Here is a 27,203-nt window from a genome sequence, read left to right on the forward strand (position 1 = left end):
ATGGCAGTCAGTAGTACAATCAAGTCCACTCTCTACCAGTTCTTCAACTCCAGAAACATCTACAGTTTTTCACACCCACCAGAGCAAAGGCACCGAGACCACGGGGTGGCCCTATACCAGAAGCGCAACCTCTACAGGTGTTTCTGATGAAACATTTACTCGAAGTAAAACAACAACAGTTACTTCCTCATCCTTCAGTGACAGCCACACGACTCAGTCACAAAAAGAACCGTTGTCAACACCAGTAGCTGCCACTACATTAACTGCAGAAAGAACATATACTTCCCCAGCTAGTACTTCTTGGGTTTCGTCTAAGGTCTCAAGAATAGGTGAACAGAAAGAGCCTACCACACACCGCTCTCTGAGCACATCTTCTCAGCAAACAACAGCGGCGTTTTCCCAGCCTCATTGGACACAAGGGACAGAGACCACTGGAGGTACTCACGTCAGCAGCACAAGCTCCAATATGACTCAAACCATTGAAACAGTCACATCCACATCTCCTTCATCCATACTAAGTGGACACACATCTCAACAAACTGTAACAGCAGGCCCAGCAAGGCAGTCAACACCACTCTCTGCCAGCATCTCTCCTCAAGAATCATCAGCTATTTCCCAAATAGGTCCCACTCCAGGCACACAGACCACACAAGAATCCCATACCATGAGTTTATTCTCCCCCGTGATGAACACAGTCAAAACAGGCACGTCTGCAACTTCTTCATTCAAACCAAGTGGACACTCGCTCTCAGAAAGTGTGCCTCAGGACACGTCCACCACAGATGAAGTGAGAACCTTCATCCCAGCACCCCCCAGGGAGAACCACACAACTCAGGCCACTACCACTACCACAGGACTGTGGACAGCACCAACGTGCCCCGACACCACCCTGGGAACCTCAGGCGGCACATCACTTTCCATACCAAACACCATTCGTCAGGCCACCTCTGTGGTCTCAACCGCGGGAGGCCAAGGAGAACAATCAACAGCCCCTGCTACCAGAGCCTCACTTGACACAACATCAGCCATTTCCCAAACCCATCAGACTCAAGGCACGGTGACCACTAGAGAACCACACACCAGTACGTTGGCCTCACTGGTGATGGACACCACCTTGCGGGGCACAGCTCCTGCTTTCTCATCCACAGGAAGCAGCCAAACAACTTCAGGAAGTGCTCCCCCAGAAACATCTACCTCAGGTAAGATCAAGAGTTTCTCACCAACTTCCTCCAGGGAAAGCCACCCAACTCTGTCAACGACCAAACTGTCCACTGCAACCAGTCCTGACACTACTCCAGGAACCACAGGACTGGGGTCCGTTATTGTCTCCAGCACCATTTCAACCATCATCTCTGAGGTCTCAACAACAGGGAGACCTACAGGACAGTCACGCCCAGCTTCTCCCAGCACCTCTCTTCAGGAAATATCAGCCATTTCCCAGATGGCTCAGACTCAAAGTATAGGAACAATCAAAGGACCTGAAACTGTCATTTCAGTCTCCCAGGTGACTGAAACCTTCTCAGCAGTCACATCTCCACCTCCCTCATCCACATCAAATGTACACACACCTCCACAAACTGTTACCCATACACTGTCACCTTCAAGCACCAGCACAACCTTTATCTCAAACCCAGTCAGCGACAGCCACAGGACCCAAACAGCAATGCCAACCATGTCATCTGGGGCAACTGAAGGGACAGCTACAGCCACTTCTATCACCCTGAGAGATGTAGCCTCTCGTTCTCCTTCCACAATTTTGTCCACAAGTGGAGAAGTTCTGACAACGACCCCAGGCTCATTCACCCATGAAAATACGACTGCTGGGGTCATTTCCCCTGTAGGTTCTGACAATAACTCCTTGACAAATACCACACAAGTCCCTACTTCCTCAGTGGGCGAGTCAAGCACACTCACCTCTGAGTATCTTGCAACTGTTCAGACAGTAGCCTCTACTATGCATCCTATTACAAAGCCAACAGATATGGTTTCTACAAGTAATCATAACAGTGTAGCTGGATCCACACCGACTTCACCATTTCCACCGACAAGCTACCTTTCCATCAAGACCACTCCTGATACTTCTTCGGCATGTAAGTATTCTAAGAGTCCATCGCTTACTCTACAGCCATCCACAGACTATTCTTTCTCTGACCCTACTTCTTCTGGTAATGTGGGCACAGCTCAGACCATATCGAGTTTCTATACTTCAACCAGTAATTCTTCATTCTCTCAATCAGCCCCTGGCCCTGCAGTCACCTGGAGCTCCACCACCCTATTCACAGGTCACCCCACTCATCTGTCTGTTACCAGCACTTCTCCACCATCCACAGCATCCTTAAGCTCCACCGTGAAGACTGAGACATCAGGTAGGTGGGGACTCCGGGGTCTTGGTCTCTTACAGTGGCCCAGTTGGCTCAGTTCAGCCTCAAGGAGTGCTTGAGAGAGGAAGGTGAGTTAGCACCGCCAGGCTGGAGTTCAGGTCCACGAGAAGATGAAGTCAGTGGCGGGTATGGTGGGTGAGAAGCTCATCATCCCTTCTACCCCAGGAGATAACTGCTTTTTTGCAGGGAGTGATTTGGGTGTGACCAGAAGACAGACAGGTTTCTAGCTGTCTCTCCCAGCTCTTAAAGTCTCTGACTTGCTTTAACTGGGCTGTTTTCTCTGTAAAGCCCACTCCAGTCTTCTTTCCCTGCCTGCCCAGGAACAATCATAACCTCACAGAAGACAGACAGTGGGAGAAGCACAGCAACATCACTACACTCAACAACCTCCCAGACCCTTACCACGTCCACCGCTGGCACTTCCAGAGGCACCCGTTCAACAGCTGCCCCAGTCCCTATCAAGCCCGAGAAAGGCAAGTGATTCCATAGAGCAGGAGCCTCTCCACCCTGGGAGGGAGAGGATGGAGTTAGATGTGGAGGTTGTAGCTGCGGCAGCTGGATTGGATCTACCAGCGAGGTCCCTCATGGGTCGCTGGGGGAACCAGTTCTGTGGATCTCTCCACTGCCCCACCTGGGCCATTGGAAGTCCAGCCGCTCTCCATACCCCCTTGATAGGGGTGGGTAACTGAGTGCTTAGTCTCAGCCTGCTTGTTCATAGACTGTTGTTTTGAATCAGAAGGGCCTTACAGGGGCAATGCAAGAGCATCAGAGTTGGGTGCTGAGGGCTGGCTTTGCACACGGTGCTGGGCTAGGAGCTAGAGGTACAGAAATGATCAAGGTGCTGTTTAGCAAGAGACAGAGCTGTTGCCTCAGTAGGTGTCATTAGAGGAATAAGCCCAGGATATGAGGTGCACACACTGGAAGGCCCGAGGAAATGTCAGGGGTGGGGGGCGGGGTCAAGGTGAAGAGGAGGCTTCCTGGAAAGAGTGAATAGGAGCTGGGGTAGCGGAAGTGCCCCAGGCAGGCAGGAGGGCCTGAACAGCTGGAATAAAGGCATGGACAGGAAAAGCTGTCCTAGTGTTGCATGGGGAGGAGATCCATAAAGCATTTGGGGTTACCAGAAGCGAGGGGAAGCATGTTGAGAAGCAAGGCTGTCATGTGAGGGAATCTTGTAGATAACAGGCACCAGGGAGGATGTGGCGTGATTTACATTTATGAACAGTGTCATGGTGGCTGGGGTGGGGGATGAATTTGCAGGAGGCCAGGAGAGCAGTGTAGAGACTGCTGCGGTATTCCAAGCAGCACCAGGTGAGGGCTGCCAGTATGGAAAGTAGGAGGCCCATTTGAGAAATGTTTAGGACAAGGTTTCTCAAATTGGAGCCCAAGGACCTCCATGGGGGATCTGATGACAAATTCTACGGGGATGTTAAGTTTATCTAGAGAAATACCACCTTAGGGAACAAGTCTCATTCTGTGCAATGATCTTTCAATGACTCATCTTCACTACATTGGAGGAATTTTGTCTTTTCACCCTTAAAAGAATTTTGAGTACCATAACTGGTACAGAATAATTTGTTGGTATTCTGACAGCAGAACCTGTTTTTCTTCAAACTGGGGAAGGCTGAGCGTACCATTTCAGGGGTAAAATGAGGAGATGGGTTGAATGCAAGTGGAGAGAGGAGTCCTTGATGGCCCCCACTTACGGGAAAAGGGGACAAGGGTAGAGGAGCAGCTTGGGGACACTCTTGGGGGCCCCTACCAGCCCTGATGACATCAGGGCCCATGAGAACTTCCTGCTCCTCTTTGTACCGGCCCAGGCGTTTCCCTCTTCCCTTACGGGCTGCGTGCTGGAGACCAGGAGTTTGTCAAGAGGACTGTGGACTTCACCTCGCCTCTCTTCAAACCCCAGATTGGCTTCCCCCTCGGCTCCTCTCTCCGGGATTCCCTCTATGTGAGTCCCCGACTGCAGCCCAAAGGGCAGGACCCATGACCCACATTCCGCGGGCCTTGCTTCTCCCTCCAAGCCTCAGAGACATCCCTGTGACCATGACCAACCATGACCATGACCGAGCAGGAGAATGGAAGCAACGTTCGTCAGGCACCTACTGTGTCCCTGCCGCTAGCTCAGTTTGCATGCACCGTCTTTAACGATAGGGCACCAGCTGAGGAGGACGGGGAGCTAGGCAAGGCCTCCCCACCCAGGTGGACACTTCAGTAGAGAGGTGCCGGGGCCCAGTAAGCTCTCCACCGTTTTCACGGGCCCTTGTATTGAGTAGGATGCTCTGCTTGGGAAAATTGACTCTTTGATGCTGTTCACATTTTCTATAATTATTTCCTGGTTCCTTGGCCCAAGTATTGATACTTCATGTCTCCTGGAGGAGAGCTGAATGGCAGTCGTGGCCCTCAGTGAGGGGGCTGAGTCAGGACACACTGTGAAAGGGTGACACAGCGATGGGGTCAGGGTATCAATTCTTTTAGCTCTAACGGATATAGCACAAGCTTCAGGGGTAGGGCTAAGGGGATTTACCTGGAGATGTCTGCTCTATGATGATGGGCTGGTCTATAGGTGGGTCTGCCACTGAAGCAGGACTAAACCTACCACCTTAGGAAGGACTTAGGATGTGAGGAATGGCCTAAGGATGACGAGTATTTGTGGGAGAACAATGTATAGGGCCTCTCCCAGCAGGCAGGGAGATAGATGAGACCTTCCAGAGGTTGTTGAAATCTCTGAAGTTCTATCCTCATGCATCCCAGGAGCTGACCCAAGGCTGGGATGCTCCCTCCCTGAATGCTAACCAGAAGAACCTTTGTGCTCAGTTCACAGATAATGGCCAAATCATTTTTCCGGAGTCAGAGTACCAGATTTTCTCCTACCCCAACCCTCCCCTTGGAGGCTTTACAGTCTGGGATCCTGTGGCCCTGGTGGCTCCATTCTGGGACGATGCTGATTTCTCCAGCAGCCGGGGAACCATATTTTACCAGGTGGGCCTTTCAAAGCTCAGCACTCAGGGTCCTGCAGCAGCGAAGGAGAGACAAAAGGCTGTGTGGAAGGCCTTGAAAGTGCTCCAGCTGTCAGAGCCCGGGCTCAATGTGGGCAGGGATTGAAGCTTAAATATGAGGGTGGGAAGGAAGCAGACTAGGACACAACCACGGGAAGACTGCAGGTGACAGAGATGGGGTGCAGCGATCCATGGTTTGATTTTAGAATGAGGTTTTAGGGGTCCATCCTAACGAGGCTGAATCAAGCAGGGACCCTGCGTGTGCTCCTGGGTGGGGCTTATGACTCCAATCAGTGGGAGGTACCAGCTCAATGAAAGCTACCGCAGGCGAATGTGGATCGTGCCCCTGCCACGGACAAGGCACTGTAGAAGGTCCAAAGGTGAAGAAATACATGCCTGTCTTCAAGGAGCCTTCAGCTGGACATAGGGAGGTACAAATGGGCGCAGGTGGTTGCACAGTCGGAGCCAGTTTACGCTAAGAGATGCACAAGTTCAAGTCCAGAAGACTTGGGTTTCTGGGCCTCAACTTTCCACTCCACACACCCCAGGTTTCCCTGTGGCCCGAATTTGGATCTATCTTAAGGTCACAGGCACTAACTGTGAAAATGTAGGCCTGGGAGGGGGAAGGATGGGAGACACAGGTGGACTAAAGTGAGCAGAAAGTGAGGGGTCCCTCAGGAGTATTGAGCTGGGACCCTCATTTCCTTGTCCGTACCTGCCTTCTTTTCCTAGGAATACGAGACTCTCTATGATGAATACAACCTGCTAGTGAGGGACGTGGAGTCTTGGATTAAAAAGTTAACAAACACCTGGAACTACAAAGCCAGGTGGACGCTAAAGGTCACGTGGGTCCAAGTCCCCCGCTATCCTGCCTGGTGGACCATCGGGGTGAGTGGACCAGTGGGCACTTCCCTGTGAACCATCTGGAAGTCAGACATCTTAGAATCCTAGGCGGGACCCACTCTTCTAAACTCCTCTCTGACTCAAGGACAGATGGCTGATTAGAGCATTCCCCTCCCGGCCCACCTCCCCGCCTCCCCATCCCCCATCCCTCCACCTCCACCCCACCCCCCACCCTCTTTCCTGAGCACTTACCATGTGCCAGGTGTGCCTCAGGGCTTCGCTTACATGACATCACACCAGCCCAGAGCACTGGGTATTAGGAGTTGAAACATGGGACATGAAATTTCTGTTAGTCAAAAGTGGCTGCCTATTGGCAATTTTATATGGCTCAACCTAATATTATTATCCACATATTAGAGATGAGGAAGATGATGGCTAGAGAGGTTAAGCAACTTGCTCATGGTCACCCAGCTAGGAAATGAGAAAGCCAGGCCTGGAACTGAGGTTTTTCTGACTCCGCACTCTGGCTCTCAACCGAAATGCATCCAGTGGAAGGGGGCACACCACAGGCTCTCCTTAATCTTCTCTCGGGGGCCTCACCACTCGGACAGTCACAAAGTTATTCCTTGTGTCTGGTCTAAAAAGTCACTCATTTCTTCATTGGCTCAACAAGTTCATTGCTTACCTACTTTGTACAAGCCCAGTGCTTGACACCCACCTTCAGAGAACCTCCAGTCTCACCTGTGTGGTCCTCCACACTATTTAGGGTGAGGGGACGTTGGGACAATATCCTTAAATATCCCAGAGGAAGTTCCTCAGGCCTCTCCCAGCTCTCGCGTGTCTTGGCTAACCTCTCAGTTTGCTGAAGCTTTCTCATACAGACCCTCTTCTAACTGGATTCTAACCCAGAGTCGTCTACCTTCCCTCCCTGGAAAGAAGTCACAAAGAAGGCAAATCCACCATGGCAGGGGCTTTGACAGTTAGGGTGAAATCTGTGCATAATTCCAAACTTGCTTATATTTTAAGCCCATGCCTTTGCTCTGGGTAGGCCAGGAAAACGTGACGTGGGTGTGTGTGGGGGGGGGGTGGGATGGGTGGTGGGACAGCCCAGATCTCTCACATGCATCTCTATGTCTGTCTCCTACCAACCCCCAGACCAACACCTACCAGGCCATCCTTTCCACAGACGGGAGCAGGTCCTACACCATGTTTCTCTACCAAAGCGGCGGTATGCAGTGGGATGTGACCCGGCACCCAGACAACCGCGTCCTGATGGGCTTCTCCAGGTAGGACAGGGAGAGGCTGTCAGCACTGAGCAGATAATTGGAGCCCTGCAGAGCAGGGCTTGCGCTGCACACACACTCCATCCCCCCCAGGACAAGGCAGGATTCCTCCTTGCCAATGCTTCTGACTCACACAGACTCTAGTTCCCACTTTTTGCTGTTTCAGATTAAAAGATCCCTATTCACCCTGCCATTCTCTTTCCTACCCCAATCCCCGTGCACAGTGATAATTATTCCCAGAGTTTTGACTTCTAGGATTTCCACTGACATTAGCTGACCTCTCTCGACTTCTCAAATATCATCACAATAACAGCCAACATTTATTACACCAAGTACTTAATAGGCATTATTTCATATGACTATCACAACAACCTCATGAAGGAGATACTATTTACTACCCATTCTGCAGGTAAGGAAACTGAGGTACAAATAAACAAGTCATTGCCCAAAGTCACAGAGCTGGGAAGTGGCAAAGCAGGAAGTTGAATCCAAAATATAATGCTGAAATCTGCCTTCCTGACTTCTGATGGGCTGAGAGTTAACCTCTCGCCCAGGGGCACCAACAGTTTGTGTGGGGTCAGTGGCAAAGATGGAGAGCAGAGAGGTGGATGGTGCGTGGATGCGGGCGTGGGTTCCCAAGTATGGAGATGGCTCATTCTCTGACACAACAGTTCCGAACCATGGTGTGTGTTCAATCAGTTTTGAAGGTCACATGTAATTTGTTACTGGTAACTGCTGCAAGGGTTTTTCTCCGAGAGTGTGTTCAGGCTCACCCCTAGAATTACATTGCTTTCACCTGCTTTTTGACGTGCCCTGGAGGAGAAAGTAGCGGAATTATCCAACTTAGCTAGGAATTTCACACCATTCTGAGTGCACCCATGGAAGGTGTCATGCCCATGTGCCTCATCTGTCCTGTGTCAAAGGGGAGAAAGGATCCAGAGTCGCTGCTCTGAGGCGTGCACCCAGAGAGGCTGAGGGTTCTGCTCCAGGGTTTCCTCCTTCCTGGAGCAGCGCTTAAACACCACCCCGGGGTGTGTGGCGAGGGGCGGAGCACCCATTGCCCAGGTGCTCCTAACTCAGAGTCTGCTCTTAACCCTCACAACCAGCCGTCCCCTACAGCGCCCCCTCTCCGTCCCCTAGTTGAAGGGAAACTAACAGGAAGGAGGCCTGAGCTGTTTCTTTCACACCCCGTCTCAGGACCAGTTTCCTGCAGTTCTCCGTCTGATGTGGAATAAATTAGGGCCTCCTACCCCTGCCCCATCCGCCTCCTTCCCTCTCCTGCTTAGCGCTGGGAGTCAGTGATTCTGGCTGCCTGACTGACCAACTGACTGAATAGCTGACTGACCAGCTGATAACTAATGACTGGCTGGACCGAGTGGGTGACTGGCGGACTGACCAGCCAGATGAATGAGTAACTTGCCAACTGAGGGGAAAGACTCTGTGTGTGACAGAGGCCAGAGATTCTTTCCTTTGCCTGCAGTGGAGATGGGTATTTCAAAAATAGCCCATTGACATTCCAGCCAGTGTGGGAGAAGTATCGTCCAGACCAATTCCTGGATTCCAACTCAGGTAAACGCGCCACCTTATCACACGAGGGTTTCAAGTCCTCTTCTGTCTCGCACTCCGTGTGCCATGACAGTCCTAGAGGGGCAGCTCCCTTGTATCTCCACCATCCCAAAGGGTGTTTCCAGCACAATCTGACCTCCCACAGGTGGAATCCAGACTTGGCATGGCCCAGGGAGCAGCGTACCTCCTGCACCCTCATGCAGTACAGAGTCTCCTCCCTGGAATGAGCTAAACCCAGGAGGGCTATGAGAGGGGGCCCAGATCCTGAAAGTGAGGATGGGGTACAGCAGGAGGTGGGGACATGAATGAACAGTTAGGACAATTCTCCAAGTGTCCTGTCCCAGAGCTGGAGAGAGAACCCAGGTGAGATCCCTTAATGGATCTACCAAAAAGGTGTTCCAGGGGATCTGACATCCATTCAGTCATCATTTATTGAGTACCTGCTGTATGCTGAACACGGTGCTAAGAGCCACAAGTATGAAAAAAATAAAGACCAACTATGTTGGTCTCAGAGAGCTCTTACTCTGGTAAGAAGGCTGGTACTTTAGGTCCCATGGACCTCCTCCATGACTTGTACTGTCTGGTGGCCCCAAAGGGAAAGAAATTACAGTTTCCAAAATGTGATAGAACAAAAGATATTTTAGCATTAGAAATTAGCCATGTAAACTGTGAAGCATAAATCCAGTTCTACTTGTTCTGTGGCAAGAAATTCTGGTAAACAGAAGCTGAGTCAAATCATGAGTGCCATCTTGTGGAGAAAGCTATCCTATCAGATTAAGTCCCTTCTATCCAGATGCATCTGCTTGTGATGTAGGGGGCGCAATGTGATAGTGGGTGTGTGTGTGTTTTGGGGGAGAGTATCTGGTGTGTTTCCCTTGATACCAGGCCACTGTGGAGAAGATACACGAACAGGTAATCATAAACAATGATCATCTTTTTCAAAACCTTATCAAACTGTAGTTATCTTGATAATTTCTTCTTTTGTGTGGGAACAGGATCAAAATCTAATACATTATGTCCTATTGCATTTTTTTGTACTCTGGAGCCCCATTTCTCACTCATGCAGCTGGGGTGGGTGGTAAGTAACTTACAGTTAATTAAAGGTCTATTTAAATTTCAAACCCCCTTCAGGATTTCTTCTCCCAATTACTTCTCGTTTCCAAGGATGGCATCTGGGCACAGAGGAAGCTTCCTCAGCCTCGTATTGTTGGAGCAAGTGTCTGCTTCATGTGCCACCTTCCCTGTGGCTCCCCAGCTGGCCTCTGAGCCTCAGCCTCCATCCTGGCTGCTTTGGCCACTGGCATGTCTGTGCAAGTGTCTGAGCATGTGGCTGGTGGCTGGTGCCTGGTGGCATCACTCACTGAGATATAGGGTGCATGAGGAGAAACTGGTTTGGGGGGATTGGCAGGTATTGGAGCATAGAGTAGCAGACATGAGGGTAGAGAATGGGATGGACTGAAGCTCAGGGCCAGGGTTTGGCTCTGAGTTGGGTATAGGTGAACTCTCCCTGCCCAGCACTTGTACCAGGGTTTCACCCTAAGATCCAAGATTTGGGATTTTGACTGTCAGTCACATCAAAGGGGTCTTTGGGGAGGAATCCCTGCCAGTCTCAGTTGGGTTCATCCCTCGAAGAGCTGTCCAGAGTTGGGGGAGTGACATACAGAGGGTGTATTTATGAGTTTTGCTTGTCCCTAAAGCTAAATCAGAGCTTGTGGCCCCAGGCCCTGGGATAACCCCTTCTTCCTCTGCTCCCCCAGGCTTCCGAGGGCTGCAAATCTACAAGTTACACAAGGAAGAAAAGCCCAACTACCGTCTCCAGTGCCTGCAGTGGTTGAAGAGACAGTCTCAGTGGCCCAGCTGGGGCTGGAACCAGATCTCCTGCCCGTGTTCCTGGAGGCAGGGACTATGGGACTTGAGATTCCAGCCCATCAACATAGGTGACACCTCCTTCCTGTCTCTCGAGGTACCCCCAGTGTCCCCCACAAGCCCACACCCTCCCTCTGGCCATGCCTGACCTTTCCCTTCCGGGGCACCCTCAGTTCCTCCCTGGAAGCACCCCGACCCCACTGCCGCCACCACCACGGGCATCCTGGGCCTGAGTGTGTCTGGGCTTGTTGCAGCCTGGTCGGGCCTTGGCAGCAGGCACCTGTGCAGCTTCTCCTCCTGGCGAGGGGGCGTGTGCTGCAGCTACGGACCCTGGGGAGAGCTTCTCCAAGGCTGGAGAGTGCAGAGTCCTTGGCAGTTTGGTAAGTGTGTCCACGGAAAACTCAACCCCGCCTTTTCTGGAGCTTTCTGTTCTTCACTGTCAGAGACCAGCTTGGGCTCCACGTCAGCAGTGGGACCCACAGAATGAAGCCTCTTTCCCCATTTCCTCCCAGCTACTTCCCCTCAATTTCCTGATCTTGTAAGATTAGGAAGTTTCCGACATCCCTTCCAGCTGGCATCCTAGGGATTTCTGACTGAGTTCCTCTTGCCCCATCTCCATAGCCCATATCCCCAGCCCAGAGTAGGTGCATCTTTCTAGGGAAGGGGAGGGGCCTGGTCTGACCCAGATTAGCAGGCTGTCTGGGGGAAGACATGGAGTCGTTTCCCACAGAGACCTTCCAAAGGAGCTAGAGAGGAGAGGGTTGGGGGCCCAGGGTAAGCATGTGCTCCCCACCTCCTCCCTGCAATCTCAGCAGCCTCCTTAGTCCCCAGACGACCAGCCACAGCCTCCCATTCCCAGCGCTTGGAGAGTTGTGGGACTCAGCGCTCCGCGCTCCAAGAAAGGAAGGACCCTGTGCCTGCCCACCAGAGGCTTTGCTCCACGTGGCTCTGACAAGCCCACAAGGGAGATAGTAACTGGTCAATGGCCTAAGGTCATTAAGCAGGGTGGGATCTGAACTCACATGGGTCTGATTTGCCAACCATGCCCTTGCCGCCCGCATCAGTCTGCCCAAACCTCCCAGCTGGGCCCTGCAGGTCCCGCATCTCCCCCAACCCGCTGCTCTTCCCCACAGACCAAGAACTGGAGCCACAGAACTGGTGTTGCCGTTTCAACGACAAGCCCTCCTTCTGCACCCTGTACCAGCTCAGGAGGCCCGGCGTCAGCTGCGCTGGATACCAGCCCCCGAGGCCAGGTGAGGCTGCCGGAGCCCAGCCCTGGGGCAGGGCTGAAGTGGAAGATCTGGGGAGGGGTAGCCTCTCGGAGTCTGGACCAGGGTGGCACAAGCTTCCTGGGGCAGCGCTGTGACCACAAGGGAAGGTGGAGGTGTGTGCGGAGTGTGGCATAGGAGGTACTTCACACACAGCCCTGCGGGAGGGGGAGGTGTGGTAGGTGGGGAGGTAATGAGAGGACATGAGGGGGCACACAAGCACAAGACGGCTTTCGGAGAGGGTTAAATGCTCCATGAGCACCTCTCCAGGCTGAAGCCTCCCAGGCCTTTCCCTGGTCTGCCCTGCCAACCTGGTACCTCCTTTGTTCCAGCCTGGATGTTTGGGGACCCCCACATCACCACCTTGGATGGTGCCAATTACACCTTCAATGGGCTGGGAGACTTCTTGCTGGTCCGGACCCGGGATAGAAACTCCTCCTTCCTGCTGCAGGGCCGCACTGCCCAGACCGGCTCGGCCCAGGCCACCAACTTCATTGCCTTCGCTGCTGAATACAACTCCAGCAGCCTGGACCCCCTCATGGTGAGTGGGGCCGGGGCGCTCCGCTCACAGGGAGCCTTTAGCTCAGGGACCTTCAGCTGGAGATTGAGGCCCCGGAGGAGAAAGAGAAGGAAGAAGGGAAGGGAGCAGGAGGGAGGGAGGACGCATCCTGCCAGCGCAGTGGTTCAGATTAGGAGTTTGGGATTAACACACATACACACTACGGTATATAAAATAGATCACCAACAAGGACCTACTATATAGCCCAGGGAACTATACTCAATATTTTGTAATAACCTATAAGGGAAGAGAATCTGAAGAATTATATATATATATTCTTCATATACATATATGTCTGAATTTGTGTGCTGTACACCTGAAACTAACATGGTGTTGTAAATCAACTATACTTCAATAAAAATAAATAAATAATTTAAAAAAGAGTCAACCTGGGAGACACAGGATTAGGGTCCTGGCTGTGAGACTGAAGAAACAGCTTAACTTCCAGTGCCTCTTTTTCCTTAGAGTAAAATGGGGATGATAATATTACCTACCTCACAGGGCCGTTGTGAGATTTAAAAGCTAATCTATGAAACGTGCCTCGCTCAGAGCCTGGCCCATGCCAAGCGCCTCACACATGGTAGCTAGTATCACCTCATGGTCACACTCCCCATCACCTTCACCTTCGTCCAAGCCCCAGGCTCTGAGCTCTCCGCAGCCTCCTTCCTCAGTTTCTGGGCCCACCTGCAGGTCGGGCTTAAGCCTCTGCCAATTCCCTTCCAGGTTCAATGGCTCCTTGAGCCCAGTGACACAATCCACGTTCGGCTCAACAACCAGACTGTAACATTTGAGACTAACCATGAAGGTAGGCTGGGGACAGCCGTCAGCTGCTCTCTCCTGCTACCCTGGGTCAGGATCAGCAGGGTGCCCAGCACCAGGGAGAGGGGAGCTGGGGCGGAGAGGCAGTGGCATCGGGCAGAGCAGCGTGGTCACCACCCCTGCTGTCCCTCCAGCAGCTGGGCCTGAGCACTTTCTTCACCAGAGCTGGGCCTTAAACTTTCCCTCCTCACTTCTCTCCTTCCCCTGAGGCTGTGACAGCCTCTCTACGACAGCCCGTCCTCAGTCCCCAGGGAGAAGGGGGTGGGGTGGGCTGTGAAGGTGTCCTGTGAGTGTGGTTTGGGGCCACTGGAGTAGGACCCTGCAGGGCATCTCCCAGCTGCTCTTAGTCTCCTCTCTGCATCTTGAAATGTCACTACTGCCAAGTCTTGGGTCTCCAGGGCTCCAACGCTGGCTGTTACCTTATTTGTCTCCCAACATTCCAGGCCAGGAGATGTTCAACACCTCTGGGGTTGTAATGACCCGCAATGGCTCCATGGTATCAGCCAACTTTGATGGGGCAGTGACCATCTCAGTGATCGCTCTCTCCAACATCCTCCACGCCTCCTGCAGCCTCCCGGAGGAGTATCAGCACCACACAGAGGGCCTCATGGGTAAGGAACAGGCAGGAGCCTGCCTCTGCAGTAGGAGCTCAGAACCCCCAGCCCGTAAGCAGCTCCACCTCCAGTGGGCCTGTGGACATCACAGGTGGAGTTTCCTTTCTCAGCCTCCTTGGAACAGAGCCTGAGGGTTCAGAGCAGCAGGGAAGGAGAAGGGAGGTAGCTCTTCAGCTACCTCTGAAGCTGACTTCCCGTCCTCCTGAAGCTCCGGGTCCAGGGCAGCAGAGGGGGCATCGAGGATGGGCTCTGGGGAGCATGGGGCCAGCAGCCACCCTTCCCCTCCCTCCCTCCGGCTTCACACCTTCTCACCCTCCCCCATCCCCCACATTCCCTCCCTTCTTCCCCCACTTCCTCCTTCATTTCCTTCTTCCCTGAAGCAGAGAGGCAGGCTCTGAGGCTATAGTCCTCTCCTGGCCTCCCGGAGGACTGAACCGACAACAGATGCAACTGAAGGAGCCTTCGCAGGCCCCCTACTCCCCACATCTCCATGTGACCTGTTGGATGCTCCCCAGGGAAGGGAGGGCCACAGTCCCAGGGTGGCTGACCCCTGCTCTGTCCCTCAGGCTTCTGGAACGGCAACCCAGATGACGACTTCAGGATGCCCAATGGCTCCACCCTTCCCCCAGGGAGCTCCGAGGAGATGCTTTTTCACTATGGAATGGCCTGTGAGTCTGAGCCTCAGGGTCCTCAGGCAGATGGGGTAGGGCCAGGATGAAGGAAGCTGCCGCACTGTCTCCCTCAGGCCTGTGGGGACCAGACCTCTGTCCTCTATGAGAGGGGAGTAGGAAGCAAGAGACCTGAGGATGCTGGTGCCATCCCAGGTTTGTCCCCTCCACTTCCGTCCCACCTGCGTCTCTCTACCTGGAAGAGAGGATGAGGAAGTTGGGTGGCCCTCACTCACGAGAGCGGGGACTTGCAGACTCAGAAGCTGGAAGTCGCTCTGTCCTTCCACATACCCCTCCCCCACCCAAACCATATAAAGTAAGGGTAAGGGGTGGACACAGCAGAAATATAGCTGGAGTCCCACCCTGGTGCCACCACCATCGCACCTTGTGTGTTTTAGGGGAAATCAACGGAACAAGCCTTTTTGGCAAGAGGGACGACCATTTGCCTTCCAACTTCACCCCTGTCTTCTTTTCACAACTGCTGGGAAACAAATCTTTGAATGAAAATTTGACCTCCAAGTGTAATGGAGATAAACAGTGCATCTACGATGCCCTGGCCACAGGAAACAAAAGCCTTGGACTGTACACTGGGATGCTCTTTAGAAGATACCAGCAGATGAACACCACCCTGAGTAAGTGGTATGAGGCCCAGGGAGGCATGTGCAGAGTTAGGGGGCAGATGAGGTGACCCCCTTCCATGAGATTCCTTTAAGCTGCACATTTTTAAAACTTAACAGATTCTTTTGCTCATGTTATTCCTCTGCTCAAACCGTCCCATGATTCCCCAGCCCTGTCCTTATGATAACCTTCAAAGCCTCATCCAATCTGACCCCATTGCCTCTCCTAACTCTTCTCCTAGGACTTCCCCCCTCACTCATTCCACTCCAGCCCCACTGGCTTCTTTGTGTTCTTCAAACATGCCAGGCTCACACCCGAGACACTGCAGTGCTATTCTCTTTGCCTGGAATGCCCTTCCCGCAGAGAGCCACAGGCCCGTCCCTCACCTCCTTCCAGTCTCTATTCAAATGTCACCTTCTCAGCAGTGCCTTTCTTGGCTAGCCTGCCTAAAATTTCACATTCACCCCCACATCCTATTTGCCTTCCCTGCTTTATTTTTTCTCCTTAGTATCTATAACTATCTAACATATTTTCTAATTTTCATAGGCATCTTTTTTATTATTTGTTCATTGCTGCATCCTTACTACCTAGAACAGTTCCAGTCATAGAGTAGATGCTCAGTAAATATTTGTTATGAATGAATAAATAAACAATTGTATGGAAATAGCAGGGCTCCAAAACACAGAGACCAGTGCAAAGGTTTTACTCCCTCTCCATTTCCTGACAAATGCAAAGCCCATCAGACGTTACCCTCATGGTTTACAGCCCTCTTCCAAAGGTAAAACTCCACAATGGTCTGAGCAATGCTGACCTCTGATTCACTTCATACCATGCCCAGAATAGCATTCTGATCAGGAAAGAACTTGAATCCTGCTTGAGGAGAAGATAAAAGAGAGAATAAAGATTTGGGTGTGTGGGCAATACAACCACAAACTTCTCTGCATGTGTCTGAGAGCAGGTACACAGAATAATTCCTTCTTCTGGAGGTAGGTCACAGCCGGGGCAATGCCTCACACAAGAGAGAGGACTGAAGAAACAGGAGGCCCAGAAGGCAAGAGAGTATCTTGCCTCACACCTCGCATTCCTTCTTTGTGTCTCAGATCAGTACCCCCCCTCTATTGAGGGTCCTGACGTGATGGAAGCCTACATGGGACAGGCCAAGCTGTTTAATTACACCAGCAGCACTAAGGACGTCACATTCACTCTCAGAAACAACTACACTGACTTCAAGTTCTTTGGTAAGAATCCTTGGCTGGGGCTGTAGCAGATGAGGTCAGAGTCAAGCTTTGGGTAATTTTGCATTATTATACCCTGTGCAACTTCATGTCACTTTTCCATTGGAATATCCAGGACCCACATTTCTTGGGAATAATCCCTATAATTCAAATAGGTGCCCCCAGTGAATAGTAGTGATGGGCTTATGGAGATTTCGCTGGCTAGCTAGACTGCCTCTGGGCATGTACAACTGATTCCAAGATCATTTCATCTCAGTCTTATAATATGCAATCATCCTTATGCAATCAACAAATTATTAGAATAAATATAACAACTAACAAATACTAATTTAAAACATTTTCATATCTATTGAAAGAAGGATACCATATGGAACGAGATTTAAAGGAATGCAAATAACTTCATTTGGTACCTTTCTCACTATTTTTATGTTTGTCAACCATGTTTACTTCACTTTGCCTCTCTTTATCTGCTTTTCTGCTCTGGGACCAAGCAAAGCTTCATCTTTCCCTCCCAGGAATGGTGTGAAGACCCCGTTTCAGGCCTGTAACCATGGTCTGGGTCAAGAGTCAAAGCCCAGGGAATTCCCTGGCAGTCCAGTCGTTAAGACTCAGCACTTTCACTGCCGTGGACCCGGGCTCAATCCCCGGTTGGGGAACTAAGATCCCACAAACCACGAGGCACCGCCAAAAAAAAAAAAAAGAAAAGTGCAAAAAAAAAAGGAGTCAAAGCCCACAGGATGTAGCTTGGCTTCTGTTGCCAGCACTAATTAAGCTGGTGACTGTTCTTTGCTAAAACCAAAGCCCTTGGGGACATTATTCTGGGCTCTGAGCACCTCTCTGACTCATTGTCTTTCTCTGTGCATAAGAAGGGACTGCTTTGGCTGTACCCTGTTGCTCCATACAGCATCCTCCCAGGTGCCAAATTAATAGTATCAGGAGATTTTCTCCTCCACGGGGCTCCTATCCTGAAGAGTGTTGGCCTGGAAGTTATGCTCGTTTGTTCCCTCCTATCAGCTCTTCTCAATCTACTGTTTTAAGGAGACGTTCTTATTTTCTTGAAAAACATAAGACAGGTTGGATCAGAAGAGTCCTTATTGATAGGTAGCAGTGTTTCACTGTAGTCTGGTGTCTGAAGGTGGCTGGTCAAAAGTCCAGGCAATGAGAGCGGCGGGTGAGAAATCAGGGCAAAGGATGAGGATGCCATGGAGCTGAAGTCAGTTTGGCCTGCAGTGTAGCCTGGGGAAGTGTTGGGAGGATCCTGGCCTTCATCCTCCATCCCCCCTGGATGTCCCATCCTGGTGCAGGCCTAGGCAGCGTTGCCTTTTGGCGTCTCTTCAGGGGGAGCAGCTGCCTCCCCCTCTGTGAGGTTCCACCCTACGATCACTGAGTTGGGCTGGTGCTACCTCCAGGTTGGAGCGTGATCAGGATCACTCCAGGAAACCAGCCTTGCTCAAGGAAATGCCGGAAAATAATTGGAGGAATGTTCTGAGAGGGGTGGGGGAAGTCCAGCATCAGCACTTGGGCTGGCGGAGAGTGGAGCAGTTGAGGCCTCCAGTTCTCAACAGTCTCGTCTTCCCTGGGGCAGAGAATGGGACATTGCTATGGACACCAAAGTTGCTGGGACCATTTACTCTGGAGATTCTAGCAAGAAGTGCCAAGGACAACTTGTCATCTGTACTCAAGCCAAGAACAGTGGTCTGTGCGTGCAAGGCAGAGAGCCAGTGTTTATACAACCAGACCAGCTGGGTGGGTGATTCCTCCCTGGAGGTGAGTGGTGAAGAGGGTTGGGGGGAGGTTTCCAAGTTGAGGGAAAGGAGGTGGGAGCTGAAAAGATGTCGTCCTTCAGCTCCTCTGTGCTAATGTGTGTGATGGGAGGCGGGTGGAGCTGTGGTAGGTGAGTAGAGCAGACACCAATCTCGGGCCACAAACTTACAAGTGTAAGAAATAGAACTTCCTTTACTGCTTATAGCTCAACTGAATTTTTATCTCCCAGCTCCCATTGAGCCAGGCTGGCAGGAAACTTCCACCTCAGTCTTTCTTAGAGTTGCCCAGTGGTTCCCAGCTCCATGGTTCTGGAGTAAGACAGTAAGATGTGGGTAGGAAGGTGCCCGTGTGGTCCCTGGGCCTGAGTCTACACGGATCACAGCTCCACGCACCCTCCTCCCTTCAGACATAGGGGAGTGCTCTCTGGCTTCTGCGCCTTGCTCAGACACAGGAAACCTTGTGCAGAGTGGCTTAGGGTCCCATCTGCCTAGAAGCACTGTGTAGCCATTTCTCTGGGGCTTCATCTTCATGGTGTTGGGAAGAGAAGTACAGATCCCTCTGATCTTGGTCCCCCCAAAACCTTTTTTTCCCCTTTTACTCTCTTCCTCCAACTAAAAGAAGCATCTCTTTTGTAGTTTGAAGAAAATCCTTCTCCATTCAAGTTTCTAGCCACGATACTTGGCCTAAGTCCATGAATCTGGCCCCATCTGCTTTTTTTTTTTTTTTTTTTTTACTTTTTGGAGGAAGTCAGAAAGGAAAGTGTTTGGCTGGCAATACCCCACTACCTCCTTCACCTCTTACACACACACACACACACACACACACACACCCTTCTCCTGAAGCATGAGCAGAGAATTCCTACTTGAAAGGGAGAGAGGTGGAGGAGTCCAGGAGGCAGAAAAGGAAAAGAATACAGAGTGGGGGGGAAAGGGATTAAAATCAATATATTATTTTAGATATCCCAAGATATCCAGTCTTGGCAGTACCAAGTGTTAAAGGGTTCCATTTCGGGGAGCTTTCCAGCGTCATCTCAGTAGGCGAGATAGAAAAGAGAGATGAGGAACTTGATGAGGATCTGGACGATTCCCCTCCCTGTGCCCTTGTTCTGGTTATTGCGCGCTCTCACTGTGCTCAGCAGCGAGCCTCCTTCTTCTTGGTTGGGAGTCAGCAAGGGAAGAGAGAGCAGGAAACTGCAGCTTACGTAGGATCCAGTTTTCCAGAGACTGTAGAATATTTATTTATTTAGCCCCTGTCTTACTCTAGGAAGGGTTTCAGGCAAGGAGATTTGCTGTGAGAGGGAAGAGGCTGGGATCCCGGGGCAGGGGCCAGGCAGAGGGCTCAGGGAAAGGATGGTCCAGGGAGGCCACGTGGCCTGGAGGACAGTCTGCCTTTGACAGGGACGTGCAGGCCCAGGGCCTGTTCAAGAAGCTGCTCAGTGGATACTGGCAGAATTAAGACAAGGACTCAGGGTCCATGGGTTCTCAGACCTGAGGGGTTGGTACAGCAACACCCCAGAAACCCTTAATGGTTCAGCCTCCTGACCGTCCAGTGATCAGCAACCTATTCCAGGTGGCCGACTGCAAGTGTGACGGGAGCACCTTAGGCCGCTACTGCAACCGCTCCAAGGACCCCTGTGACGAGCAGTGCTTCCCGAATGTGAAGTGCATTTCCGGCAAGGGTTGCGAGGCCTGCCCCCCGAACCTGACTGGGGATGGACTTCACTGTGCACGTGAGCTGGGGACCGGGCCTCGGCAGGAGGAGGTTCTGGGGACAGGTGACATCTCGAGGGCCTAAGACAACTGGGCGAACCATTTCTCCCCCCTTTCCAGCAAGTCTTTAGAATGTTCAATACAGGTGGGTATGGTAAGGAGGTAAGGTGGGCATGGCAGGGTGTGAGGCCGAAGGAGAAGAGATTGTACAGGCATGGAGGAGGGGCCAGAGCTGAGCAGCCCTGAGGCACTGTTGGGGGAAACCCAAGGCAAAAGACTGAAGATGGCCTGGAGAGGGGAGGGAACTTTTAGCAGCAGCCAGGGAGCCAGAAGTAAGCTGGGGTGGGGCCCTCAGGCTCCTGGGGGTTTTCAGAGATGCAAGGCCCAGGGTCTCTGCATTTCCCTAGTCAGGACATTGTGTGAGGGGGGGATGGGGGTGGGGGTGCTGCCATGGGCATCTGGTGGCAGGGGTGCCTCGTCTTCCCTTTGGGTCCTCCTTCCACCATCTGTTGCTCGACCTTTGAGCCATCAGAGTCATGAGGGCATCACGGTGAGGCCTCCACTAAGCCCCCTGAAGCGCCCCAGTGCAATCTAGAGACCACTGCATCTTCTGAACAGAGACCAGAGAGGTAGAACCACAGCCTTATAAAGGCAGAAAAGGGGATGGAAGTGAAGAAAACAGGCTGGTGGGCTTTCCTGAAAGAGGGTCCTTTCCTGATGGGAAGGGTCTGATAAACACTCCATTCCCTCAGCAGAATTGGGAGAACGCTTACCTGGCAGGGGAAAAAGGGTCGCCCGGCAAAGAAATGTCTGGAAAAGGAAGAAGGATACTTTGGGGTTCAGAGTGGCCCACAAGCAGAGTGCAGTTTAAGTGGGCTTTGCGGCAAAGAAATCAAGCCTGTCCTGGGAGCAGCTTTCCCTGGTCCAGGGGCCGCCCCTTGCTGCTGAGCGAGGTGTTGCTGACCTCTCTGCTCCCCCTGCAGCTCTGGAGAACCCCTTCCTCTGTCAGAACAAGTCCTGCCCTGAGAATTACTGCTACAACAACGGCCACTGCTACATCTCCCAGACTCTGGCCTGCCAGCCCGCCTGCATCTGTCCCCCAGCCTTCACCGACACCCGCTGCTTCCTGGCTGGGAACAATTTCACTCCAACCGCCCGTCTAGGTACGACCAGATACTCCACCATCCCCACTTCTCTCTCCTTGGGGGATGATATGGGGCTCTGGGGGCCAGACTAAGTCCCTCAAACTCACAGGACACAGCTCCAAATTTCCCTCAGGTGGTGGTAAGTTGTAGGCTGTGGGAGTGAGTGGGGGGCAGCTGGCACAGCATGAACCGCGGGCCTGGGCAGTCTGCTGAGGAAAGACCAAAGGTGACCTCACAGCTCAGCAAGACAAGAGTCAGGGAAGCCTTGACCGTAGTCCAACATGCATTTGTGTGAGGGTCAGCAGACTTGGCCACTTCTGCTGATCCTTCTGGTAAACCTGTGAGGTGATTATGAACCTCCTTCTCCCATCTCCAGAGCTTCCCTTAAGGATCATCCATCTCTCGCTCATTGAAGACGAAGGTGCCTCCCAAGCAGATGTCAATGCCTCGGTCAGTGCTGCAGGCCAGCTCTGGGTGGGAAGACGGGTCTTGGCTGGTTCAGGGAGGGATCTTAGCCATGGCTTGTGCATTCTGCATCTCATAATCTGTCTAGATTCAACTGCCAGAGGAGGCTGGAGCCTCCTGCCCCAGGGAAGGCTGGGGGTGAGGAAAGCAGGAAGACCTAGGACAGAGACCTCCAAGGGGGTTAGAATGACCAACTCGCAATAAATAGGGTCCAGGGTGGCCGAGTCAATGCAGCCTCTCCTTCCGAGCATCCCTTAAGACCTGCCCTTGGATATTATATGGAGGAAACACAAGAAGGCATTTCACCTCCAGGAAGCCTTCCCTGACTTCGCCGAGGAAACTGGGCCTCCCTCTCCTTGGCTCCCATGCCCCTGTCCATTCCCCAATCACAGGCGAAGTAGCAAAGTAGTTGAGTTATTGAGGCTCTAGAATCCTACCCAGGTTCAAATACTGACACTACCACTCACTAAAGCAGGTGTAATAATTAGACAAATTATTTGAACTCCCATCTGTAAAAATAAAAGTAATAACAGTACTTATGTCAATGGTTTGTGTCAAGGTTTAAATGATAATGTAGGTAAAGCACTCAGCACGGTGTCTAAAACACAATGTATTAAAAAAAATTATCCAAATGATTATTGCTACTATTCCTACTACTACTACTACAGCACTCCACACTCTGTATGGTAAAATCTGTTGACATTTGTCTACTGCGCCAGACTATGGGTCTTTGAGAATGGACTGTTCCTAAGTCACACTGACATCCCTCGCACCTGACCATCCCCTAGGACTGGCTAAATATAATCTCTGTTCAATATACACGTGGGGAGAGAATGAGTGGGTAAATCGGGGATCAGAGGCAAGGTAGAAGTCATTCATTTCAGATTCTCCCCTTGTGAGAGGAAGTGGGGGTGAGGATATGTAAAGTTCTTCACTCACCAACAAACTTCTATTAAGCAGGGACCTGTGCCAGTCACCAGGCTAGGCTGGGGTGTGGGGATGCAGAAGTGCATAAGAAACATTCTGGTGTCTTGGGTCCTCATCTTCAAAGAAGGAAACAGGGAGTTCCCTGGTGGCCTAGTGGTTAGGATTCCAGGCTTTCACTGTTGTGGCCCGGGTTCAATCCCTGGTCAGGGAACTGAGATCCCACAAGCCGTGGGGTGTGGCCAGAAAAAAAAAAAAAAAAGGGAAGAAGGAAACAGAAAGGGATGAATATGTGCATTAAAGTGGGAAGGGTCTCCTCTCTGGATTGGGCCTCACCCTCACTTACACCCTCCCACCCCAACTCCCATCCTCTGCACTAGGTGGCCTATAGACTGAGGAACCTGGATGTGCGGGCCTTTCTCTGGAACAGACAAGTGGATCGAATGTAAGTGAGACTGTCCCCACCTGGTCGCCGGGTCCTCCCCCAAACTCCTCACCCCTTGGCCCCTCACTCTGCCCCTCCCATACAGTGAACCCCCAATAGCACTGGCCTCAGGAAGCTCCCTTCACCGCTGGAGCATCATCTCGGAGTTCCAGTACCGCCCTGGGGGCCCTGTCATCCACTTCCTGAATACCCAGCTGCTAGACGCAGTGGTGGAGGCGTTCTTAACTCCATGGAGGAGGTGGAAGAGAAGTGCGGGGCCCAGGAACAACGTGACCTTCCACCCCGTCTTCAGGAGGGACGTGTACAGTATTATGGCTCGTGAGTCACTGTCTTGGGGACAACTACTGGGATAGCTGAGGGGGGAGGTAAGCAGAGGGAGCCTGTCACAGATCTGCAGCCCACACAAATCCATGGCTGAAATGTGTTCTACAGCAAGCCACAGACAAAAATTAAGTTCATTTAGTTTTTTTTATTTGTAATTTTTGAGAGAAATTGTGAACATTTTACCCACCAGCCTTCTAAATTCAAGACCAGGTGCACAAAATACTGCTTGATGAATCCCCACGTGTACAGTTTCACAGAGCAATTACTCCAACTGCTGCTTTCCTGACCATCACTGCTAACGGTTTTCTTTCCACAAAATTGTTAATGATTTGGTTAAAAGACCATTGTACTTTATAAACATAAACAAGGACATTCTTTTTGCCTTTGCCCTCCAGCTGGAGATATTAAGTTGAAGGCTGGAGACCTAGCCCAGGGGCAGAGATATCCCCTCCCTGAAAGAGTGTGACCCCATGCAAAAGCCATCCCCAATCTAGGCCTCCACACTCCCATCTGGAAAATGAGATGGGATTTCTGAGGTCCCTTTCAACTCTGACCGCCCCTAATTATCCCGGAACAGGAATGAGATATGTTGGCAAGCTTGCCAGTGAAGGAAAGGAATAGCCCACCGTATTTTGTGAGTCAGAGAACAGGGCAGTGAGTATGTCAAACCCAACAGAAGCTGCTGCGTTACTTGGGTCCAGGACCAAGCCAGAGCTTCTTTTAGAATCCAGGCTAAGCCTCCTCCGTCCCAGGGGCAACGATGTGAAATTCTCCAAACTACTATGTGTATGGGTGGTAGGGGGGTTGGGTTGGGGTTAAGAGGACACCCCAGACCTGATTGTGCCTTTTGTTAGAGAAAACAAACAAACAAACATCCCACAATTTTTATTATACAAGTACAATGTGTTTATTGTAGAAACTTTAGGAAACACAAATTAACAAAAAGAAAAAAAAATCACTTGTAATCCCTGTCCCCAGAGACAAATCCATTTTGCACCTATTTTTCTGAATTTTCTTTTAGGCATAGGAACCTTCACACATATAAATTTGTTTACAATAAAGGGATCAAATCATGCCGAATGTTTGTTAACCTCCTCATTACTGAAATAATTGTGAACATATTATATTGTATACACGTTCCAATTTCATATATTATTTTACAATATGTCTTAATATAGTGTGCTATAATAGATTTTAAAAAGAATGTTATACTAATAGTGACCATTTAATGAGGGCTTCCTGTGTCAGGCACTGTACTGAATACTCTGCATATACTATCTCATTTAAAATTTACAGCAAGGTAGTTTCCTTTTAAAAATAAGGAAACTGAGGCTGAAGGAGTTAAGAAATTTCCCCTAAACCACACAACCAGTTAGTAGTAGAGTTTGAATTTCAACTGATCGCCTTTTGCTGATTTCAAAGCATATGCTCTTAACCAATGCATTTTTCATACCGTGGTGCTTATCAGTTGCACAATATTTAACAAAACCACTCCTGTTGAACATTATTGCTCTTATTAACCATGCTGCTCTGGTCTTCCATGAACATATGTAGTTTTCATGTGTGTTTCCAATTATTTCTCAGGATAAGTGCCTGAAAATGGAATTCTTGATCCAAAAGGTATAGATCTGGTGTTTATCGGTTGCTTTCTATACTCACTTTTACCCTACCTGACAGTGAATGTGAGCACGCTGGAAACTTACTTCCAATGCAGCGGATACAAGGGCTACCATCTGGTCTTCCACCCCCAGAGCGGCTTCACCTGCGTGTCTCCCTGCAGTGAGGGCTACTGTGAGCACGGAGGCCAGTGCCAGCACCTGCCCGATGGGCCCCGATGCAGGTGGGCGGGGCTGGGGGCAGGAGGCGGAGGGCAGTGCTGGGAATCCAAGCTGCAAGGGGTCCAGAAATGCCATGGTACCTCATGGTGTCTGAAAATTTAGGATGGTTCCGTTTGTAATTAAGAGAAAGGGGATCAGAGGGAAAAGGGACAATGGAAAAGATGTGTGCATGCCTTAACTGTGCAGATGAAAAAGTTGCTATATTACCTATGCAACTCAAACCAGCTACTGGGTAGATATTATGACCACTTTAAAGACGAGAAAACTGCAGCTTAGAGACGATAAGGAGTCTGCCTAAGGTACCCAGCAAGTTAAGTAACAGGATCGGGGTTCCAAAGCCAGACTCTCCCACCTGATTTTGCTTCTTGGGTGGACAGCCTTCTGCCTCGTTGTGGAAAAGGAACCCACTGTCTTGTGTCCAGGCCCGGACCTGCCCCTCCTTAAGAGTAACAGTCAGGGGAGGCCCTCTCTGTCCCACCGGTTCATCAGCAGTCCGAGGGGCTCCCGTGAGGGGAGTGCACTAGGTCGCAGGGCTGCCATGGAGAGGGGCAGCGCCACCTGGGCCCTCTTGTCACATCAGTGCCCTCCGTCTACGCTTGTTCCCACTGCAGTTGCAGATAGGCCCAGCCCTCTCTGCTCCCGGGTCCAAGTAGGGGGCGGGTGGAGCCTAGCACCGGACTCCAGCTCTCCGGGGGCAGGCAGGCTTTGTGACTGCTCATGTTCACCTGCGGCCAGCCCCGCCCCCTCCCCAAGTCCCTGTGGAGGCGACCTTAGATGAATTCACCCCCCCCCCATCCCCGTGCGCCTTGGTAGCCCAGTGGCCTCCCCTCAGCTCCAAGTCAGGGCTGACTCCGCCCCTTCCCTAGAGGGGAGCCGAGCCTGTCGTGGAAAACCTCCTCTGGCCCGACAGAGAGGAGGGATGGGGAGGCTGAGCACCCTGCTGACCGTGTCCCCTCTCTCTGTCCCCAGCTGTGAGCCCTTCTCCATCTACACGCCCTGGGGCAAGCGCTGTGAGCACCTGAGTTTGAAACTCGGCGCCTTCTTCGGGATTCTTTTCGGGGCCTTGGGAGCCCTCCTGCTGCTGGGGGTCGTGCTGTTTGTGCTCCTGCGCTTCTGGGGCTACAGGAGCCGTTTCTCCTACGCGCTGGGCTCCGAAAGCTGAGGCCTTGCCCCAACCGGGCTGCGGTGGCCTATGATACCTCAGGAGCTACCCCAGCCTCACCCGCACACTCTCCCAGGCGTCGTGGTTTAGGGAGACTGGAAAAAGTAAGGTGACTGATGAGGATTCAGGATTCTTTAAGAAGAATGAATAATGGGAATGAATAATAAAGACCACACCGTGTCAGTACAGGAGACACAGAGGCTGGCAGGAAGAGGCCATAAAGGCCTACCATATAAATAGATGGATTCTCACACAGACATACCCACACAGAGGACACTGACCTACAGAAACACTACGTGCACACACCAGAGTTGTTGGGGTGATGGCTCTAAATTAAAAACCAAAATACATTTGCACACAAAAGTCTCCAGTTTACTTCTAATTAAAGTCTATTTAAATAAAATCCCTCTTTTTGTGTTCCCAAAGCCATGGATTTCATTCATGATTTTCCTCTGGTGGCTAAAGGGCCTGATACAGAGGGTGGAAGGAGCAGAGGTCGGTTGGACCCAGTCCTGCTTCAGCCCTCAGTTACTCCATGTTGGGAAGCTCGGTTACTCAAGCCCAGACTTGGATCTTTGCTTCAGTCTCCACATCCCTTTCTTTCCCTCCCCCCAACACAAGCCAAGGCCTGGCCCTCTGAGGAGGATGGTAAGGATACCCCCATATGGAGTATCCCCAACTCTCTCCCAGGACCCCTCCCCGCCTTGC

General features: G+C 51.4%; 1 protein-coding gene across 1 annotated transcript; it reads left to right on the top strand.

The window, feature by feature from the left end:
• On the top strand, positions 1-26,495 carry MUC4 (mucin 4, cell surface associated; the record flags this gene model as incomplete). Its single annotated transcript, XM_081235361.1, has 25 exons — positions 1-137; positions 1,149-1,199; positions 2,808-2,854; positions 4,199-4,332; positions 5,199-5,363; positions 6,113-6,268; positions 7,379-7,509; positions 8,987-9,075; positions 10,830-11,009; positions 11,193-11,318; positions 12,072-12,191; positions 12,539-12,747; positions 13,489-13,570; positions 14,028-14,195; positions 14,765-14,866; positions 15,265-15,498; positions 16,585-16,722; positions 18,305-18,486; positions 20,053-20,212; positions 21,176-21,355; positions 21,714-21,787; positions 23,107-23,171; positions 23,257-23,489; positions 25,173-25,335; positions 26,303-26,495. The coding sequence occupies 25 exons, from the start codon at positions 1-3 to the stop codon at positions 26,493-26,495; spliced, it is 3,519 nt and encodes a 1,172-aa protein (XP_081091487.1).
• Positions 26,496-27,203: the final 708 nt, after the last annotated feature.

The sequence above is a fragment of the Mesoplodon bidens genome, assembly GCF_964165515.1.
Source record: "Mesoplodon bidens genome assembly, chromosome: 5".
Classification (NCBI taxonomy): Eukaryota; Metazoa; Chordata; class Mammalia; order Artiodactyla; family Ziphiidae; genus Mesoplodon; species Mesoplodon bidens.